The sequence below is a fragment of the Sardina pilchardus genome, chromosome 17 (genome assembly GCF_963854185.1).
Source record: "Sardina pilchardus chromosome 17, fSarPil1.1, whole genome shotgun sequence".
NCBI classification, from domain to species: domain Eukaryota; kingdom Metazoa; phylum Chordata; class Actinopteri; order Clupeiformes; family Clupeidae; genus Sardina; species Sardina pilchardus.
Window position 1 is genome coordinate 30,963,776 of NC_085010.1, and position 22,589 is coordinate 30,986,364.

General features: G+C 43.4%; 2 gene segments (V, D, J or C); both read right to left on the reverse strand.

Annotated features, from left to right (window-relative positions):
* Window positions 1–968: 968 nt before the first annotated feature.
* On the reverse strand, window positions 969–8,918 carry LOC134062489 (Ig kappa chain V-III region MOPC 63-like). The segment is given in 4 exon segments: window positions 969–1,505; window positions 3,094–3,129; window positions 8,391–8,717; window positions 8,816–8,918. Coding segments are annotated over 4 exon segments (720 nt in total).
* Window positions 8,919–10,484: 1,566 nt separating this feature from the next.
* LOC134062490 (Ig kappa chain V-III region MOPC 63-like) lies at window positions 10,485–20,657 on the reverse strand. The segment is given in 4 exon segments: window positions 10,485–11,036; window positions 12,604–12,639; window positions 20,118–20,444; window positions 20,543–20,657. Coding segments are annotated over 4 exon segments (717 nt in total).
* Window positions 20,658–22,589: the final 1,932 nt, after the last annotated feature.

Here is a 22,589-nt window from a genome sequence, read left to right on the forward strand (position 1 = left end):
GTGAAGCTTCATTGTTAAACACTACCATTAAATTATGTATATCAATTACTTTGAATTTCATTGAAAGTCAATTCTACTTCCTTTAATTCAAATTTGTAGAAAAATTAGACATCCTGTTTTTGAGCTCAATTCCAGTTCAATTAAAAGTCAACAATTGAATTGGAATTTATAAGTTATTCTCTATTCATGCCTGAACAGTATCTGTATGATGTGAAAAGATGAGAGAGAGAAGAATGTTCTTGTAATGTTATGGTGTGTGTGTGTGTGTGTGTGTGTGTGTGTGTGTGTGTGTGTGTGTGTGTGTGTCAGTGCAGTTTATGCCAGTTTCTGTTATGTAACCTAGGAAACAGAGCAGTCTGTGGGGGAAACTTGTATTTGCATTGCCAGGCCTGAGTGGGTTTGCTAGTCCCAGAATAGAGCAGCACTATCGCCAGATGTTCAAGTGTTCACAAGGGATTTACATGAGGCCACATTACATACAGTAAAGTCACACTGACGAAGGACTTATAGAGTTTAGAAGGATTCGTCAGCATTTATTTACTTATAAGTTCTCTTTGGTCAACATATGATAAGGCAGGTTATTCATTAAATGGCTGCCTAAAACTTACACATTTGATATTCAGTTTTTCATTTAAATCTTATCACTCTACTTTATTGAATTGGTCTATTTCTTTCTGAATTATGATGAAAGAGGCTTCAGGATTTTTTTTTTTTTTTTTTTAAACACTTTCCTATGCTCCACAGTTAGTTTGGGGGTTCAGGATTTTTAAAGGCTCTGTTAATTGTCTTAGAAAGAACACTTTAATTGTCTTAGAAAGAACACTTCTGTATGCTCCCCATTTAGTTTGAGATTGGACTAATTCCCCATGTATGATACATAACTTAAACAGTACTGTATAAATGAGTTAATTGAGACTAAATTAATTACTAGTAGGGTTCTCAGTATTGCAATGAACAAGAATACCGTCTCTCATCATCAAACTCCTTTATTAAAGCATTTTTGAAAAACATTACAAGTTCAAAGCTGCAAACATTTCAGATGATCAAATCGAAACGATGGAAAGAGTCCCTCAGATCTGCAGACTAACAGAATTAAAAGAAAAGAGTTCCTATCAGAGATGAAGAGTTCCTATCAGAGATGAAGAGTTCCTATCAGACACACTTTAAATCAGGCTGATGGCAGCCATTGGAGAGGAGACTCTAGGAGCATTCTGATTTCTTCAGGATCTCAGTGACGGTCTGGGAGCCGTGCTTTGCCTCGCAGGTCACTGCGTGGCCCTGGTTCCATTCCTGGAGAGGGAGGGTCAGGGTGCTGCTCCAGCTGTACAGGCCGTCCTTCTGTGGGCCAAACACACTGGTCTCCCCGCTCCTGCTGCTCCCATCTACCTTCCAGCTCAGCGCCCAGTTGGACGGGAAGCCTCCGTTAGCCAGGCACATCACCGTGGCTGAAGTCCCGCTGGTGTGCAGGGGGGGCAGGACTGTGACTTTGGGATGGGTGTCCGGACCTGACAAATCAACCACAGAGGTAGAGAGAGGAATAAAGAGGTTAGTGTTAAAACCCATCAACAACTCTCTACACATGATATTACAGATGCTACATGACAGTAGGCCCACATGGTGTCACAGATACACTGGATCTTGTTCAAGGGATCATTTTTTAGTCAGAATATTAACCAAGGATGTTCAGGTTGATGCAATAGCCTACTGGTGAAATGAACGAGTTGGCTCGGAATATAAGTCTAAGAAGACTTGCGATAACGGCAGAGAAATGTCTTTAAACATATAAAAGCACCATACAGTACGTAGAGAAGAAGACTTGCGATAACAACAGAATATTGTGTAGAAATGTCTGAACAAATAAATAAATACACAAAGTTTAAGGTTGGTTAGAATTGAACTGATCATCCATTTCAGACTCACAGCAGAATAGAAAGTGGAAATCTTATTAGAAAAACAAACGGCAATGTTGCAGCTAATTCCACAGTTACCAGATGTCACATCTAAAAGGCTACTATCACCAACGTTCTGAAAACAATAGAGTAAACTAATATACAGAGTGGACATCACAGTAAAATAAAGTAGTTTGAGCTGCAAAACATACAGTAGTTATCGATAAAGCACAAGTTCTGCACTGATACGGGAAAAGTCTAACAGTCCACCCAGAGGAAAGCAACGTTGAAGAAGAGATATTCTCTCTGTCTAGCCTTTTCCTTCTACACATACATTCAGTTTGAGAGAGTCTTAATTTCAACTCAAACAAGTTGTCTTCCAATTGTAGCCCAGGTCTTAATCAAGTTCAATGTGAAATCTTAAAATACACTATTTTCCCCCCAGGTTTTTTGATCTACTGTTCTGCATCTTAGATGTCTTAGATAATCACGACAGAATTCAGGATTTTCTAAAAAAGTCATTTAAATTTTTTGAGTGTGAACAAAGAATGTCAATTGATGTGCATTGTCCCTTTTAAATAAACAAATAAAAATTAAAAATATATAATTAAAAAATCAAGAGCCGGTATTTCAATGAGACAAAAAACAGACGGCTACATGTTCCACTGGGTAAATAGCACATCTTACTATGGATTACCGGTTAGACCTACCGTGGTGTACAGTATAGTAGAATAGAATAGAGTACAATAGAGTACAATAGAGTAGAATAGAATGATAGAATGATAGAATGCTCTAAATGTTTGATCGTTTACTTACTTTCAATGTCAAGTTTAGTGCCGCCTCCAAACGTGTACCACAGTGATACAAACACTATCAGTGGCCGTACAAAAACCTCCTCTGAGGCGCACCAGCAACATATCTTCAATTTCTGATATCCCAACAAAACTCATTCAGTAACGATTTGCCAATTACTTACTTAATTAATTACACCAGGGGCTTAGATTCTCCACCAATCACCAGTACACAAAATTAACTCAGTATTTCACATTATGACCAAACTCAGAGGCAGGATTATGACCAATAAATCCTTAAATAAAGTCCAGCCTTGCAGAACATATAAAAATGACGCGGATGAAGACTTTTTGTTACCCAATCACAAAGATGAAGACGAAGATTTTACATTAAAGATGAAAGCAGCACTTACTTCCCACATCGAGTCTTGTGCCTCCACCAAAAGTCCACCACAGTGATACAGACTCATAGAGACGCTGTACAAAAACCTCTTCACAGCTCAGCGACTGTGACTGGCAGTGCAACATACCGTTACAGTGAGGGCAACATGTGTCTCAGCACATCACAAATTCAGTCATGGATTATTTCAGGTTTAGATTTTATTTCAGTCTAAAGTAGCCCTAACACTCTTACATCTTCTAAAGGGGAAGAGTATGATTTACCTGAAGAGAAAGTCATGTTTAAAACCACATGATAATAATTTCAGCAGAACTATAAAGTCAGTTGTTATTCCTGCCAGACTCAGATTTCTCCATTTTATTATCCTGGAGGGTCCAGCTGTGGACCTGAGCATTGTGTGGTCCTTACTGTCACCCACACTAACGTGGAAGTTATTGCAGGACAATAGAGATTACAATATTTTAAAAGCTTGCACAGTTGGCCTGTGGTACAGATTCTCTTTTCTTGTTCCAAGGGTGGGGAACGGAAGGCACCAAGGAGTTCAATTTGCATAACCAAACGGAGCATTTAGCTCTTGAGAGCTTTATATCTCAGAGAGAGGAGGACTGGAACACCATCATTTGGAGAACACACATCTACCAAGAATGACTTTTCTCTTCAGATTCCTCTGGCCACTCCTCTTCTGTATTACAGGTAAAATGGCCACATGATGCTCTTCATTTCTTTCAATCTAAAACCGATTATTTTAAATAATTAAGCAATTTTTCTGCCAAATTGATTTATCGGTGAAAGATCCAGTTATAGCAGTGATGACCATGTTATTAGAGACATTAGGACCAAGAGAGAGGGTGGGATTGATGTGGGATTATTACTGTCATCTTGTGCTAATCATCACATCATCCATTTGTGTTTCAGAATGTGAAGGACGGGTCAGTGTGACTCAGACTCCAACAGTGAGAGCTGTTCGTCCAGGACAAGCCGTATCCATGACCTGTAAAACCAGCAGCAATGTGGGGGATTGTGTCTATTCATTTATATAAACCGCTCACAAAAAGTAAGGAAACTTGACTTTGGCCCATTATATCTCCCCTTTAGTAATACCAACCAGTAAAGTGCTTCATATCATTGTTTTCGTTGATTTGTCACCTTTACAATGAGGTACAGCTTGTAAGCATAGGGCAATCATGGAATGAGCAATACAATACAATACAATGTCTGAGTAGTGCCAACCAAAAATGTGCCAAAATGGCCAGTAATAGGGTTCTGCTGCCAGACATCTCGTTTTGGGCTTCAAGTGCTACCAGGTGAGTTTAGATACCGGGATGAGATTCTGGAGCTAGTGGCAATTCCATATCTCCAGAATATGGGACCAAATGCCATCCTCCAGGATGATAATGCTCGCCCCCATAGAGCTGGGATCATCAGAGAGTATACCTCCAGAATTTGGGAGTGGAGAGGATAGAATGGCCTGCCGTGACGTGAGTCCAGACCTCAACCCAATTGAACACTTGTGGGATCAGCTTGGGCGTGCTGTACGTGCCAGAGTCACCAACAGAACCAGGTTGGCTGACTTAACAGATCTTTATCGAGGAATGGAATGCCATCCCACAGCAGAATGTAGCCAGGTTGGTGACCAGCATGAGAAGAAGGTGCCAAGCTGTTGTGGCTGCATATGGATCCTCTACACGCTACTGAGGACCCTGACACTGAGTATAAAATGAACGAATGTATGCCTAACATGTTTTGTTTTCCTCATTTCTGTGGGAGAGTGCAATCGTCAATGCTTAAAGTAACAAAGGTGAATTCCAACAGCATAACAGGCCATTTTGGCACATTTTTCATTGGCACTACTTACACGTTTGCTTGTGTTGCTCATTCCATGGGAGCCCAATGCTTACAAGCTGTACCTCATTGTAAAGGTGACTAATAAATGATGAAAATGACATAAAACACTTTAGGGATTGGTATTATTAAAGTGGAGATATAATGGGCCAAAGTCAAGTTTCCTTACTTTTTGTGAGCAGTTTACAATACTTATCTACCATGCCTGCACTGGTACAAGCAGCAGTCTGGAGAGGCTCCTAAACTCCTGATCCATTCAGGGACTTATCTACAGTCTGGGACTCCATCCAGATTCAGTGGCAGTGGATCTGGCAGTGACTTCACTCTGACCATCAGTAATGTCCAGGCTGAGGATGCAGGAGTTTACTACTGCCAGAGTCTTCATGAAATCAGCAGTGAAAAGGTGTTCACACAGTGCTAAAGCGTCGTACAAAAACCTGCCTCAGTCAGGCTCCACATGACTGCACTGCTGCTGCTGGAGCTCACTGCAGGTGCTACAGGGGGAGGTGGTGCATCTGTTACTCATCATTGTTTGAGAAATAGACTATTTTTTAAACATATAGCATCTCTTTTTACTTTATTCAGATCATTATACGGTATGTATGTCAGATGCTACATCCTTTTATTTTGGACAATTCTCGCCTTACTTTAGATGATGCCGGTGGAGATATACTGTATAATCCTGCTACATCTAAGATGATGGTGGTGCAAACACAATCTTTCTCTCAAATCTAAGATGGATGCCAAATCTGCCCCATCGTTTCCCAGTCAGGCAGCACAATACTGCACCACTGCACCAGGGAAGACCTGCTGAGGTGAAGCCTGCTACAGGCCTGTCTATGGCAGGGCAGTCGATGGTCAACTGAACTGATCCTATGAGTTCACTCCTGTAACCAGTCAAGCTCACAGCCACAGCTGAACACTCAGAGCCAATCAGCAGCTAACAGGAGCAGCCTGCTGCCTCCTGCCCAGTAGGGACACTGAGGGAAGATGGAGGAGCTTCAGCACCACGGACAGCAGCAGTGGACTGAGGGCAGGTGGGTAGAGGGGGTCACTGTGGATGACCTGCCCCCCAGCTGACATCACCAGTGCTGCTCAGTCCCACAGTCCCATGGTTCAGTTCATCTCCTTTTAGAGCAGTGAAGAGACTGCACTACACTGCAGAGATCCCCTTCATCTGCATCTGGTGATGGCCACATAGTGGGAATATGCAGTGGACATATGGGTCCTCATGTGAACCACAGAGGTGGACAGTTCACACAGACTGAACTCTCCTCTCCATCTGCAGCAGTAGTGCACTCAGCACCCCCCATCTCTCCTGATTGGGATGATCGCCAGTGTGTTCACTTGAGCAATCAGACCACCAACCACCCCCACCCCCCACCCCACCACCCCCACCCCCATCACTTCTGCTCTGCTCTCCACCTGCAGTGAGCTCCAGCAGCAGCAGTGCTGTCATGTGGAGCCTGACTGAGGGAGGTTTTTGTACGGCGCTTAAGCACTGTGTGAACACACCACCGCTATGGTAACTCTGACAGTAGTAAAGTCCTGCATCCTCAGCCTGGACATTACTGATGGTCAGAGTGAAGTCACTGCCAGATCCACTGCCACTGAATCTGGATGGAGTCCCAGACTGAAGTGTGTTGGCACTATAGATCAGGAGTTTAGGAGCCTCTCCAGGTTTCTGTTGGTACCAGCTTAGATCAGGTTTCCCAGCGGTAGTATCCACATTGCTGCTGGTTTTACAGCTCATGGATACGGCTTGTCCTGGAGGAACAGCTTTCACTGTTGGAGTCTGAGTCACACTGACCTGTCCTGCACATTCTGAAACACAAATGAATGATGTGATGATTAGCACAAGATGACAGTAATCCCACATCAATCCCACCCTCTCTCTTTGTCCTGATGTCTCTTGAAAACAGTCTTCCTGATGTGGTCATCATAGGCTGCAGTCCTCTGTGTCCATCAGCCCTACCTTGGCAGTAGAGAGTGAGTGTCCAGATGAGGATGAGAGCTAAAGGCATCTTGTTGTCCATTCAGATGGGAGCGGCTGAACTCACACATGTGCACTACTGAGGCTGCAGTATAAACACTCCTGGGGCACTGAGGCGGCCAGCACTGATGCAAAACATCATCTGTAGGCAAATAGGCCACATCACCCAGCGCATACACACTTACACACAGTTTGGCTAATACCTAATGCACTAGATCACACACACTGTTCTGTGTGTTTACTGAACGGGTTCCAGTATCCTCTGTAGGCTAATGCTTAGTACAGTATGATGTAGCTAATAGATGCTGTGAGAATGCTATTAGTCACCATGTCCCACAGATATTGCAATTAAAGCAATATTCAGCCAAATCCAACCCAGATCCATATCAGTATTGATGAATCCAACCCAGATCCATATCAGTATTGATGTATCCAACACAGATCCATATCAGTATTGATGTATCCAACACAGATCTTGATGTTTATCACTATGAATGTATCCAACACAAGATCCACATCAGTATAGATGAATCTAACCCAGACCTATATCAGTATTGATGAATCTGACCCAGATCCATATAAGTATTGATGAATCTAACCCAGATCCATATAAGTATTGATGAATCTAACCCAGATCCATATCAGTATTGATGAATCCAACACAGATCCTGTCTAGCATTCATAATCATGTCTTGTCAGCTTATTCATTTAGCAGAGACATCTACTGTATCTAGGATGTATGAAGTCCAATGTGTTCTCCATGATCATGGATGGCCCAATCCCAACTGGAGGGTGAAGGCTGATGAAGGGTGAAGGCAGTTTTCTCTCCTACTCTTAGTTGTGCAGGTTCATGAGAGAGGAAGTGTTTATCCCAATCCTCTTGTGGGTGGAGGGGTAGGGCTGAGGGGAAGGGTGGATACCCCTTCATCTAGAATTGGAACCTGAGGGGTAAGAGAAATACCCAACATACAGTACACCTCTCAAACCAGTGTCACGGATATTATCGTAATGAGTGTTAAATCTGATTATCAAACAATTATCACGTCAGCACGAGCAGCCCTTATTTTACTGCAGATGTGACTATGATTCCACACATATTCAATCATACTATATGACATACATCAAATCACGTTTAGTTCAAAGGTGTTCCAATCACGCCGGCTCTCCCTGTGGTAGGCTAGTGGTGTCTCATCTCCAAGGGGAATATGATCACCCCTAAGGGCTAGCACAGAGACATGGGATTGGGCCTGAGTGTGTTGTAGACAGATGGGCAATGCTGCAGATCTACATGTGTACACAAACACACACACACACACACACACACACACACACACACACACACACACACACACACACAGTAGCACAAGTGTGTGGGTGTTTTTGCTCTTCAGTAGGGTGTTGCTCCAGCAGCAGCAGTGCAGTCATGTGGAGCCTGACTGAGGGAGGTTTTTGTACGGCGCTTTAGCACTGTGTGAACAGGTTTTGACTGTTGATAGTGTGTTCACTTTGACAGTAGTAAACTCCTGCATCCTCAGCCTGGACATTACTGATGGTCAGAGTGAAGTCACGGTGAGTTCCACTGCCACTGAATCTGGATGGAGTCCCAGACTTAAGTTTTTTGGCATATTTGATGAGGAGTTTAGGAGCTGCTCCAGGTTTCTGTTGGTACCAGGCTAATCGTAGATATGAACCACCTGCACCATCCACATCCCTGCTGGTTTTACAGTTCAGAGTGACTGATCCTCCCTGTTGAACAGCTTTCACTGCAGGAGTCTGAGTCACAGTCACCTGTCCATAGGACTCTGTAGAAAAAGAGAATCATCATAAAAACCTGGCTCACACACCAACACACACGCAAAACAGTAACTCTGTGTTGGAGCAAATGTTGTCAGTTTCTTACCTTTAACACAGAAGGCAAAAGTCCAGAAGGCTATGAGCATGGGTGTCATCATTATTGTGTTGTAATAAATTCTCTACAGTGATGACAGGATCTCTGTTGCTCTAAAGCGTTCTGAACACACAATGATATAAATATCCAACTCTCCATTCATGCAAATCAACATCTTTATGCAAATATTCCTCCAGAACAGCATGACAGGACCAGGAGTGGATCTGCACTGAAGTACTGATTACTCTTCAGCATCCATGTTGTCTCAGTCTCATACAGTATGCTGGTGACACGGCCCTGGTTATGAAGACGTCTCATACAGTATGCTGGTGACACGGCCCTGGTTATGAAGACGTCTCATACAGTATGCTGGTGACACGGCCCTGGTTATGAAGACGTCTCATACAGTATGCTGGTGACACGGCCCTGGTTATGAAGACGTCTCATACAGTATGCTGGTGACACGGCCCTGGTTATCTGCATGCAGTAGGACTCCAAGACCACAGAGTTTTATTCTGCAAACACATCTTCAGTCCAACAGCACCACCTAGTGGTAGTTTGGTGTTAGTGTTGGTGATGCTCTGGGCTTAGTGCGAATGGAGCAGTTTAAAGCTACATCATGTATGCCATGTCTCAGAAGACAGCCAGAGAGAGAGAGAGAGAGAGACTCAGTGACTGGTTGAATGATTGGTTGATTGATTGATTGGTTGATTGATTGATTGATTGATTGATTGATTGATTGATTGATTGGCACATGAACAGCATGTATCTTCTTATGTCCATTACATCTCTTCATCTGATAACTGTAATTCACTACCATTCACCATCAGCAGAGGGAGATGATCACCAAAAGATAAAGGTGTGTTTTTTACAGTCTATGTGATAGTCTAGTGGTAGCATACACTACTGTGACTCAATGTAATTGAAAAACTAAATGGCATTTCCTGGAATACCTGAGTTGACCTGTCCTAACATGTAATGCCACGTCCTCGTGAAAGTACAGTAGTGACTGTTTGTGCCTGTAGGTGTGAGCCAGGAAACAGAGCAGTTTGTGGGGGAAACTTGTATTTGCATTGCCAGGCCTGAGTGGGTCTGCTAGTCCCAGAATAGAGCAGCACTATCACCAGATGTTCAAGTGTTCTCAAGGGATTTACATGAGGCCACATTACATACAGTAAAGTCACACTGACGAAGGAGTTAGAGAGTTTAGAAGGATTCATCAGCATTTCTTTACTTCTGAATTCTGTTTGGTCCACATATGATGGTGGATAAGGCAGGTTATTCATTACAGTAACTGTGCGTCTAAACTTATATATTTGATTTCAGTTTTTTATTTAAATATTATCACTCTCCCTAATTGAATTGGTCTATTTTTTCTGAATTATGATGGAACAGGCTTCAGGATGTTTAAATGGATTATGTTTTTATATTTTTGTTAGAAAAAAAGAAACACCAACAAATACACTTCTCTATATGCTCCACAGCTAGTCTGTCATTAGAGGATTAGGATTAAAAGCACTATTCATTGTCTTAAAAAGAACATGTCTGTATGCTCCCCATTTAATTTGAGATTGGACTAATTCCCCAAGTATGATAACTTAAACAGTACAAATGAGTTAATTAAGACTAAATTAATTACTAGTAGGGTTCTCAGTATTGCAATGAACAAGAATACAGTCTCTCATCATCAAACTCCTTTATTAAAGCATTTTTGAAAAACATTACAAGTTCAAAGCTGCAAACATTTCAGATGATCAAATTGAAACGATGGAAAGAGTCACTCAGATCTGCAGACTGACAGAATTAAAAGAAAAGAGTTCCTATCAGAGATGAAGAGTTCCTATCAGAGATAAAGAGTTCCTATCAGAGATGAAGAATTCCTATCAGACACACTTTAAATCAGGCTGATGGCAGCCATTGGAGAGGAGACTCTAGGAGCAGTCTGATTTCTTCAGGATCTCAGTGACGGTCTGGGAGCCGTGCTTTGCCTCGCAGGTCACTGCGTGGCCCTGGTTCCATTCCTGGAGAGGGAGGGTCAGGGTGCTGCTCCAGCTGTACAGGCCGTCCTTCTGTGGGCCAAACACACTGGTCTCCCCGCTCCTGCTGCTCCCATCTACCTTCCAGCTCAGCGCCCAGTTGGACGGGAAGCCTCCGTTAGCCAGGCACATCACCGTGGCTGAAGTCCCGCTGGTGTGCAGGGGGGGCAGGACTGTGACTTTGGGACGGGTGTCACCTGACAAATCAACCACAGAGGTAGAGAGAGGAGTAAAGAGGTCGTCTGGTAAAACACATCAACAACTCTCTACACATGATATTACAGATGCTACATGACAGTAGGCCCACATGTCACAGATACACTGACTCTTGTTCAAGGGATCATTTTTTAGTCAGAATATTAACCAAGGATGTTCAGGTTGATGCAATAGCCTACTGGTGAAATGAACGAGTTGGCTCGAAATATAAGTCTAAGAAGACTTGCGATAACGGCAGAGAAATGTCTTGGAACAAATAAAAGCACCATACGTGTAGAGAAGAAGACTTGCGATAACAACAGAATATTGTGTAGAAATGTCTGAACAAATAAATACACAAAGTTTAAGGTTGGTTAGAATTGAACTGATCATCCATTTCAGACTCACATCAGAATAGAAAATACTGTGGAAATCTTATTAGAAAAACAAACGGCAATACTGTTGCAGCTAATTCCACAGTTACCAGATGTCACATCTAAAAGGCTAACATCACCAACGTTCTGAAAACAATAGACTAATATACAGAGTGGACATCACAGTAAAATAAACTAGTTTGAGCTGCAAAACACAGTTATGGCCAAAGCACAAGTTCTGCACTGTTACGGGAAAAGTCTAACAGTCCAGCCAGAGGAAAGCAACATTGAAGAACAGATATTCTCCCTGTCTAGCCTTTTCCTTCTACACGTCAGTTTGAGAGAGTCTTAATTTCAACTCCATCAAATTGTCTCCCAATTGTAGCCCAGGCCTTATTCAAGTTCAAAGTCAAATCTTAAAATACACTGATTTTTTTTTCAAGTTTTTTATCTACTCTTCTGCTTCTTAGATGTCTTAGATAATGACGACAGAATTCAGGATTTTCTAAAAAAAAAAGTCATTTACATTTTTTGAGTGTGAACAAAGAATGTCAATTGATGTGCATTGTCCCTTTTAAATAAACAAATAAAAATAAAAAAATATCATTAAAAAATCAAGAGCCGGTATTTCAATGAGACAAAAAACAGACGGCAACATGTTCCACTGGGTAAATAGCACATCTTACTATGGATTACCGGTTAGACCTACCGTGGTGTACAGTACAGTAGAATAGAATAGAGTACAATAGAGTACAATAGAGCAGGATAGAATGATAGAATGCTCAAAAAGTTTGATGGTTTACTTACTTCCAACGTCAAGTCTAGTGCCGCCTCCAAACGTGTACCACAGTGATACAAACACTATCAGTGGCCGTACAAAAACCTCCTCTGAGGTGTACAAGCAACATGTCTTCAATTTCTGATATTTCAACCAAATTCATTCACTAACGATTTGCCAATTACTTACTTAATTAATTACACCAGGGGCTTAGATTCCCCACCAATCACCAGTACACAAAATTAACTCAGTATTTCACATTATGACCAAACTCAGAGGCAGGATTATGACCAATAAATCCTTAAATAAAGCGCATCATTGCAGAATAAATCAAAATGTCATGGATGAAGACTTTTTGTTACCAAAGCACAAAGATGTAGACGAAGATTTTACATTAAAGATATAAGCAGCACTTACTTCCAACATCGAGTCTTGTGCCTCCACCAAAAGTCCACCACAGTGATACAGACTCATAGAGACGCTGTACAAAAACCTCTTCACAGCTCAGCGACTGTGACTGGCAGTGCAACCGTTACAGTGAGGGCAACATGTGTTTTAGCACATCACAAATTCAGTCATGGATTATTTCAGGTTTAGATTTTATTTCAGTCTAAATTAGTCCTAACATATTCTTACATCGTCTAAAGGGGAAGAGTATGATTTACCTGAGGAGAAAGTCACGTTTAAAACCACATGATAATAATTTCAGCAGAACTATAAAGTCAGTTGCGTTATTCCTGCCAGACTCAGATTTCTCCATTTTATTATCCTGGAGGGTCCAGCTGTGGACCTGAGCATTGTGTGGTCCTTACTGTCACCCACACTAACGTGGAAGTTATTGCAGGAGAATAGAGATTACAATATTTTAAAAGCTTGCACAGTTGGCCTGTAGTACAGATTCTCTTTTCTTGTTCCAAGGGTGGGGAACTGAAGGCACCAGTCAGTAAGGAGTTCAATTTGCATAACCAAACGGAGCATTTAGCTCTTGAGAGCTTTATATCTCAGAGAGAGGAGGACTGGAACACCATCATTTGGAGAACACAAATCTAACAAGAATGACTTTTCTCTTCAGATTCCTCTGGCCACTCCTCTTCTGTATTACAGGTAAAATTGACCACATTGTGTTTTATATTTTTTTTACAATCTGAAATTGGTTATTTGAAATAATGTAGCATTTTTTTCTGGCAAATTGATTTACTGGATTGGTGGATCCAGTTATAGCAGTGATGACCACACCAGGAGAGACATCAGGCAAAAGAGAGAGGGTGGGATTGATGTGGGATTACTGTCATCTTGTGCTAATGATCACATCATTCTTTTGTGTTTCAGAATGTGAAGGACAGGTCAGTGTGACTCAGACTCCAACAATGAGAGCTGTTCCTCCAGGACAAGCTGCATCCATGAGCTGTAAAACCAGCAGCAATGTCAACACTGGTTGTTACTATTCAGGTGCTCCGTGTCTGCACTGGTACAAGCAGCAGTCTGGAGAGGCTCCTAAACTCCTGATCTATTCAGGTAGTTATGAACATACTGGGACTCCATCCAGATTCAGTGGCAGTGGATCTGGCAGTGACTTCACTCTGACCATCAGTAATGTCCAGGCTGAGGATGCAGGAGTTTACTACTGTCAGAGTGCACACTATATCAGTAGTAAGTGGGTGTTCACACAGTGCTAAAGCGCCGTACAAAAACCTCCCTCAGTCAGGCTCCACATGACTGCACTGCTGCTGCTGGAGCTCACTGCAGGTGCTACAGGGGGAGGTGGTGCATCTGCTGTATAACATACGTAAAACATAGCTTTTTTGCTTTATTTAGATCATCATATATATATATATATATATATATATATGTCAGATGTTACATCCCTTCATTTGGACACCAAACTTTAGGTGGTGTTGGTGATATACACTACAGATATTGCCAAAAGTATAGATGACAGAGTTTGGTGTGGATGAACTTGACTGGCCTGACCTCAACCCAACAGAACACCTTTGAGATTTATTAGATTGCAGACTGAGAGCCAGTCTCCTCGTCCAACATCAATGTGTGACCTCACAAATGCGCTTCTGGAAGAATGGTAAAAACATTCCCATAAACACACTCCTAAACCTTGTGGAAAGCCTTCTCAGAAGAGTTGAAGCTGTTATAGCTGCAAAGGGTGGACCAATGTCATAGTAAACCCTAATGGGATGTGACTGAAGTTCATATGGGGGTCAAAGCAGGTTACCCAATACTTTTGGCAATATATTGTATAATCCTGCTACATCTAAGATGATGGTGGTGTAAACACAATCTTTCTCTCAAATCTAAGATGGATGCCAAATCTGCCCAATCGTTTCCCAGTCAGGCAGCACAATACTGCACCACTGCACCAGGGAAGACCTGCTGAGGTGAAGCCTGCTACAGGCCTGTCTATGGCAGGGCAGTCGATGGTCAACTGAACTGATCCTATGAGTTCACTCCTGTAACCAGTCAAGCTCACAGCCACAGCTGAACACTCAGAGCCAATCAGCAGCTAACAGGAGCAGCCTGCTGCCTCCTGCCCAGTAGGGACACTGAGGGAAGATGGAGGAGCTTCAGCACCACGGATGGCAGCAGTGGACTGAGGGCAGGTGGGTAGAGGGGGTCACTGTGGATGACCTGCCCCCAAGTTGACATCACCAGTGCTGCTCAGTCCCACAGTCCCATGGTTCAGTTCATCTCCTTTTAGAGCAGTGAAGAGACTGCACTGCACTGCAGAGATCCCCTTCATCTGCATCTGGTGATGGCCACATAGTGGGAACATGCAGTGGACATATGGGTCCTCATGTGAACCACAGAGGTGGACAGTTCACACAGGCTGAACTCTCCTCTCCATCTGCAGCAGTAGTGCACTCAGCACCCCCCATCTCTCCTGATTGGGATGATCGTCAGTGTGTTCACTTGAGCAATCAGACCACCAACCCCCAACCCCACCACCCCCACCACCCCCACCCCCATCACTTCTGCTCTGCTCTCCACCTGCAGTGAGCTCCTGCAGCAGCAGTGCAGTCATGTGGAGCCTGACTGAGGGAGGTTTTTGTACGGCACTTTAGCACTGTGTGAACACACCACCGCTATGGTAACTCTGACAGTAGTAAACTCCTGCATCCTCAGCCTGGACATTACTGATGGTCAGAGTGAAGTCACTGCCAGATCCACTTCCACTAAATCTGGATGGAGTCCCAGACTGAAGTGTTGTGGTGTGATAGATCAGGAGTTTGGGAGCCTCTCCAGACTGCTGCTTGTACCAGTTCAGGCACGGCCCGTAGGTACAAGTCGGCACATTCCTGCTGGTTTTACATGTCATGGATACGGCTTGTCCTGGACGAACAGCTCTCACTGTTGGAGTCTGAGTCACACTGACCTGTCCTGCACATTCTGAAACACAAATGAATTATGTGATGATTAGCACAAGATGACAGTAATCCCACATCAATCCCACCCTCTCTCTTTGTCCTGATGTCTCTTGAAAACAGTCTTCCTGATGTGGTCATCATAGCCTGCTGTCCTCTGTGTCCATCAGCCCTACCTTGGCAGTAGAGAGTGAGTGTCCAGATGAGGATGAGAGCTAAAGGCATCTTGTTGTCCATTCAGATGGGAGCGGCTGAACTCACACACGTGCACTACTGAGGCTGCAGTATAAACACTCCTGGGGCACTGAGGCGGCCAGCACTGATGCAAAACATCATCTGTAGGCAAATAGGCCACATCACCCAGCGCATACACACTTTCACAGAGTTTGGCTAATACCTAATGCATTAGATCACACACACACTGAACAGGTTCCAGTATCCTCTGTATAGGCTAATGCTTAGTGTGATGTAGCTAATAGATGCTGTGAGAATGCCATTGGTCACCATGTCCTTAGCCGCTACACTACTACTGCATGCTAGCCCAGCTCCTTAGCCACTACACTACTACTGCATGCTAGCCCAGCTCCTTAGCCGCTACACTACTACTGCACGCTAGCCCAGCTCCTTAACCACTACACTACACTACTACTGCACACTAGCCCAGCTCCTTAACCACCACACTACTACTGCACGCTAGCCCAGTTCCTTAGCCGCTACACTACTACTACATGCTAGCCCAGCTCCTTAACTGCTACACTACTATTGCACACTAGCCCAGCTCCTTAGCCGCTACACTACTACTGCATACTAGCCCAGCTCCTTAACTGCTACACTACTACTGCACACTAGCCCAGCTCCGCTACGATTTGCATTGAGCTCAATGAGCATCAAACAGGCTAATAGGCCTACTGGAAAAAGCACCAAGGCAATGTCTAGCTATGGTGAAGGGTATGTGATGATGTGGGGCTATTTTAATTCCAACGGCCAAGGGAACTTTATAAAAATCTGCCTGCCCCTATGTTAACCATACTGTATGTGTTAAATTCTCATAGGGTTACATAGGGGGTCAAATACTTCCTTCCCCCTAGCATTTAAGGAAGAACATTTATTTATTTACAATACATTCTTCAATCAGAAAGGAAACTGGTGTCCTTAACGGTTTGATTTGTACCCATTTTTTGAATTAAGGCATTAAGATCAATGGTCAAATGATGATTTTATATTCCTCTTTTTAGGCAACTTTAGCATGGTATCAAATACATGTTCTCCCCACTGTATATATATATTTTGCTTTCTTCTTGTCTCGGGGATTAATGTCATGCATGCTCACGCTTTCAGCATGAGGACAACTCATGTGTTGGCTAATTCCATGAAGAGACACAAATGTAAACAACAGGGTGATGTTGAGGGACAACCCGAGTCTCTCGCATATTGATAGTGGCTCCCTGACACCCGCTGCGGATGGGGAGGGTTAGTGCGTGTGCCCGAAGCGCATCCAAGACAGAGAGCTTCCTGCCTGGGCTGTTTCGCTAAATCAACCAATCAGTTTTTAGTTTTCAGTGTAGGCAGACTTTTAGCTTTTTTCTCCCGAATTAAATTAATCAGTATAATATATACTCTTTTGATCCCATGAGGGAAATTCAGTCTCTGCATTTATCCCAATCTGTGAATTAGTGAAACACACACAGCACACACTAACCCAGAGCAGTGAGCTGCCTGCTCAACAGTGGTGCTCAGGGAGCAGTGAGGGGTTAGGTGAGGCAGCGCTCTCCCACATGTTTCCTACTGGGAAGGGATCGAACTCGCAACCCTTCGGCTGCAAGCTCAAAGCCCTGACCAGTAGGCCACGGCTGAAGCCCTGATCAGTAGGCCACAGCTGCCCAGTTCCGTGTATGTAGGAACAGGAGTGTCATGGCAGAGTGAGTGCCCCCCAAAGAGGAACATTTAAGACCTATCTCACACCAGACTACACAAAAGTGTACCTTTGTCTCAAAAGAGTAAAAATAATGATAGTCTTGCACACTGCACTGTTTGTACCAGTGACTTTAGCATTGCCCATGGTGGGTTAAATGATTGTTAAAGACTTGTTGAGGTGTGTAATTTCATTTGCATATTATTCAGGCCTATACTAGATTGCTAAATGGGTGTCAAGGCTACCTGAAAAGCCCAAACTACCAACATCTTCATATTGTATTATCACAGTTTCTATCTATAGGCCTTCATTATTTGGTGTACTGACTAGACATTACTGAACAAACATATTCATCTGTAATTCAGTATCTAAGTAGGCTAAAGTATGTTTAGATCCCTTCCTACAGTATATATTCTATATATTGTTGACGTTAGTATTGTACTGAAAGTATTGACAAAAACATTATTTTCATGTTGAGGCAGCGAGGGGCTTAGTTAAAAGTAATTTAACTGAGTTACTTTTAAAATAAAAAAATAATCAGTAAAGAAACTAAGTTACTTTTTCAAAGTAACTGTGGGAACACTGAACACACTTTACCAGAGGACACTGGGCCAGTCTCCCTCTCCATCTCCCAGCTATGGACGTTAGGTTTCTAGACTCCTCATCAGGTAGAGAAGACAAGTGGACTGTTATAACTGCAGTATCATGTTCAGCGTTTAGAGAGTGAGTGTAACGTAACACTTTATCACTGATACTGTTAAAGAGTGGTTGGAGCGTAACTGAATACTGAGTGTAAATTCCTGTGTGGTGAGATGCAAGTTGGAGGAATATTTGCATAGATGCTGATTTGCGTGAATGGATGACAGGTCTCGCTGGGGATATTTATATCCTTGTGTGTGTGTGTGTGTGTGTGTGTGTGTGTGTGTGCACTCCTTGTGTGTGGTTAACGTGAGACATTTACTTATACCATTTACATTTACAAAACATTTACTTAACATTTAACATTTAAAGTGAGTGACTGAGAGCCAGTCATCATTCTAGAGAAATTAATACAGCAAAACAATGTCTCCCAACACTATGATTTTCTGGATATTATGCTTATCCTTTAAAGGTAACACTGTCTAACTGTATTTATTGAATTGAAGAACAATGTTATATGTATGTGTCAGAAGTTAATGATATTTCTACCTTCTCTACAGAGTCCCATGGACAACTCACTGTGACTCAGACTCCTGCAGTGAAAGCTGTTCAACAGGGAGGATCAGTCACTCTGGCCTGTAAAACCAGCAGTAATGTGTATGGTGCAGGGTCATCAGAAGCAGAGTTAGCCTGGTACCAACAGAAACCTGGAGCAGCTCCTAAACTCCTGATCTATTGGGCCACAACACGTCAGTCTGGGTCTCTGTCCAGATTCAGTGGCAGTGGAACTCACAGTGACTTCATTCTGACCATCAGTAATGTCCAGGCTGAGGATGCAGGAGTTTACTACTGTCAGAGTGAACACGTTATTAGCAACAGTCAATACGTGTCAGGTGTTCACGTGTTCACACAGTGCTAAAGCGCCGTACAAAAACCTCCCTCAGTCAGGCTCCACATGACTGCACTGCTGCTGCTGGAGCTCACTGCAGCTGCTACAGTCTGTGGAGCAGAACATCTCTGTTGCTCTTACTGACCTACAGTCCATTAGAATGAATGTTTCATCTCTCAGCTCTCATTGGATGATTATATCAAGATTACATTTCACATCTTAACACATCTATCAGATGTTGCGGTAGGAGTGTGTGTTACCTGTAAAGACACAAACACCTCCCAGCTGTGACTGCTGCAGCTGCTTCATGATTCTCGACTGGAAGCCTTTCAGAGTTTTACTGCTGGCACAGTGGATCAGTGAGAGCTTTCACTGTAACCATAAATATGAGTCAGATAAACATCAGAGTCCGCGGGAGGATGCAGGGGACTATATTGCCTGATGTACACTGTACAAATGAGTTCAGAATACATGAGAGTTCTGTAACAGTTGATGCTGAACTGCACTGATCCTCAAGAGCTGATCATGAAGTCGTCCCAATCAGCAGCTAACAGGAGCAGCCTGCTGCCTCCTGCCCAGTAGGGACACTGAGGGAAGATGGAGGAGCTTCAGCACCACGGACAGCAGCAGTGGACTGAGGGCAGGTGGGTAGAGGGGGTCACTGTGGATGACCTGCCCCCCAGTTGACATCACCAGTGCTGCTCAGTCCCACAGTCCCATGGTTCAGTTCATCTCCTTTTAGAGCAGTGAAGAGACTGCACTACACTGCAGAGATCCCCTTCATCTGCATCTGGTGATGGCCACATAGTGGGAATATGCAGTGGACATATGGGTCCTCATGTGAACCACAGAGGTGGACAGTCCACACAGGCTGAACTCTCCTCTCCATCTGCAGCAGTAGTGCACTCAGCACCCCCCCCATCTCTCCTGATTGGGATGATCGTCAATGTGTTCACTTGAGCAATCAGACCACCAACCCCCAACCCCACCACCCCACCACCCCCACCCCCATCACTTCTGCTCTGCTCTCCACCTGCAGTGAGCTCCAGCAGCAGCAGTGCAGTCATGTGGAGCCTGACTGAGGGAGGTTTTTGTACGGCGCTTTAGCACTGTGTGAACACCCACTTACTACTGATATAGTGTGCACTCTGACAGTAGTAAACTCCTGCATCCTCAGTCTGGACATTACTGATGGTCAGAGTGAAGTCACGGTGAGTTCCACTGCCACTGAATCTGGATGGAGTCCCAGACTGAAGTGTTTTGGCATTATAGATCAAGAGTTTAGGAGCTGCTCCAGGTTTCTGTTGGTACCAGGCTAGTAGAGGATATGATGTCCCTGCCTGATACACATCACTGCTGGTTTTACAGTCCAGAGTGACTGATCCTCCCTGTTGAACAGCTTTCACTGCAGGAGTCTGAGTCACAGTGACCTGTCCATAGGACTCTGTAGAAAAAGAGAATCATCATAAAAACCTGGCTCACACACCAACACACACGCAAAACAGTAACTCTGTGATGGAACAAATGTTGTCAGTTTCTTACCTTTAACACAGAAGGCAAAAGTCCAGAGGGCTATGAGGATGGGTGTCATCATTATTGTGTTGTAATAAATTCTCTACAGCGATGACAGGATCTCTGTTGCTCTAAAGCGTTCTGAACACACAAAGATATAAATATCCAACTCTCCATTCATGCAAATCAACGTCTACATGCAAATATTCCTCCAGAACAGCATGACAGGACCAGGAGTGGATCTGCACTGAAGTACTGATTACTCTTCAGCATCCATGTTGTGGTGAGAAGTTATGGGATGATCTGATGATGATCATATGCCATAGATCACCATCTACTGCATCCTGAGTGTGAGCTGTGAGAGTGGCATCCTCCACATCTCTACTGACTCAGTAGGCAAACTGCAGGAGCTCCATGACTTTAGCTGTTAGAGATGTGAGTTCCTCTCTCACCACATGCTCAACGCACTGCTGAACATGATAAAGACGTCTCGTACAGTATGCTGGTGACACGGCCCTGGTTATGAAGACGTCTCATACAGTATGCTGGTGACACGGCCCTGGTTATGAAGACGTCTCATACAGTATGCTGGTGACACGGCCCTGGTTATGAAGACGTCTCATACAGTATGCTGGTGACACGGCCCTGGTTATGAAGACGTCTCATACAGTATGCTGGTGACACGGCCCTGGTTATGAAGACGTCTCATACAGTATGCTGGTGACACGGCCCTGGTTATCTGCATGCAGTAGGACTCCAAGACCAGAGAGGTTTATTCTGCAAACACATCTTCAGTCCAACAGCACCACCTAGTGGTAGTTTAGAGTTGGTGATGCTCTGGGGGTTCCTTACACAGCGTGAATGGAGCAGTTTAAAGCTACATCATGCCATGTCTCAGAAGACAGCCAGAGAGAGAGAGAGAGAGAGACTCAGTGACTGGTTGAATGATTGATTAATTGATCGATTGATTGATTGGTTGATTAACTGATTGATTGCAGGGCACTGACGGGCACAGGAACCGCATCTATCTCATTATGTCCATTACATCTCTTCATCTGATCACTGTAATTCACTACCATTCACCACCAGCAGAGGGAGATGATCACCAAAAGATAAAGGTGTGTTTTTTACAGTCTAGTGATAAACTAGTGGTAGCATAAACTACTGTAACTAAATGTAATTGAAAAACTGAATGGTATGTCCTGGAATACCTGAGTTAACCTGACCTGGGTGTTCCCATCCTGCCTTGCGCGGTGATTTCATTCACGCTGCTAAGTCAGTCTGGAAACTATACGGCCCTAATTTTTGACTGAGATAGGGGACCAATCACAAAACAGCACAGACACATTTGATAGACATCCATGGCGCCCAATGAACGGATCTGGGCATTTTTTCAAATACAAGAAAATGAACGTCTCATTTGAGATGTGGTAGGTGCTAGCCAGGCTAGAGTTCACCTGTCCTAACATGTAATGCCACGTCCTAGTGAAAGTACAGTAGTGACTGTTTGTGCCTGTAGGTGTGAGCCAGGAAACAGAGCAGTCTGTGGGGGAAACTTGTATTTGCATTGCCAGGCCTGAGTGGGTCTGCTAGTCCCAGAATAGAGCAGCACTATCACCAGATGTTCAAGTGTTCTCAAGGGATTTACATGAGGCCACATTACATACAGTAAAGTCACACTGACGAAGGACTTATAGAGTTTAGAAGGATTCATCAGCATTTCTTTACTTATACATTCTGTTTGGTCCACATATGATAAGGCAGGTTATTCATTAACTGGCTGCCTTAAACTTACACATTTGATATTCAGTTTTTTATTTAAATCTTATCACTCTACTTTATTGAATTGGTCTATTTCTTTCCTATGCTCCAGAGTTAGTTTGGGGGTTCGGGATTTTTAAAGGCACTATTAATTGTCTCAAAAAAAAAACTGTATGCTCCCCATTTAGTTTGAGATTGGACTAATTCCCCAAGTATGATACATAACTAAAACAGTATAAATTAGTTAATTAAGACTAAATTAATTACTAGTAGGGTTCTCAGTATTGCAATGAACAAGAATACCGTCTCTCATCAT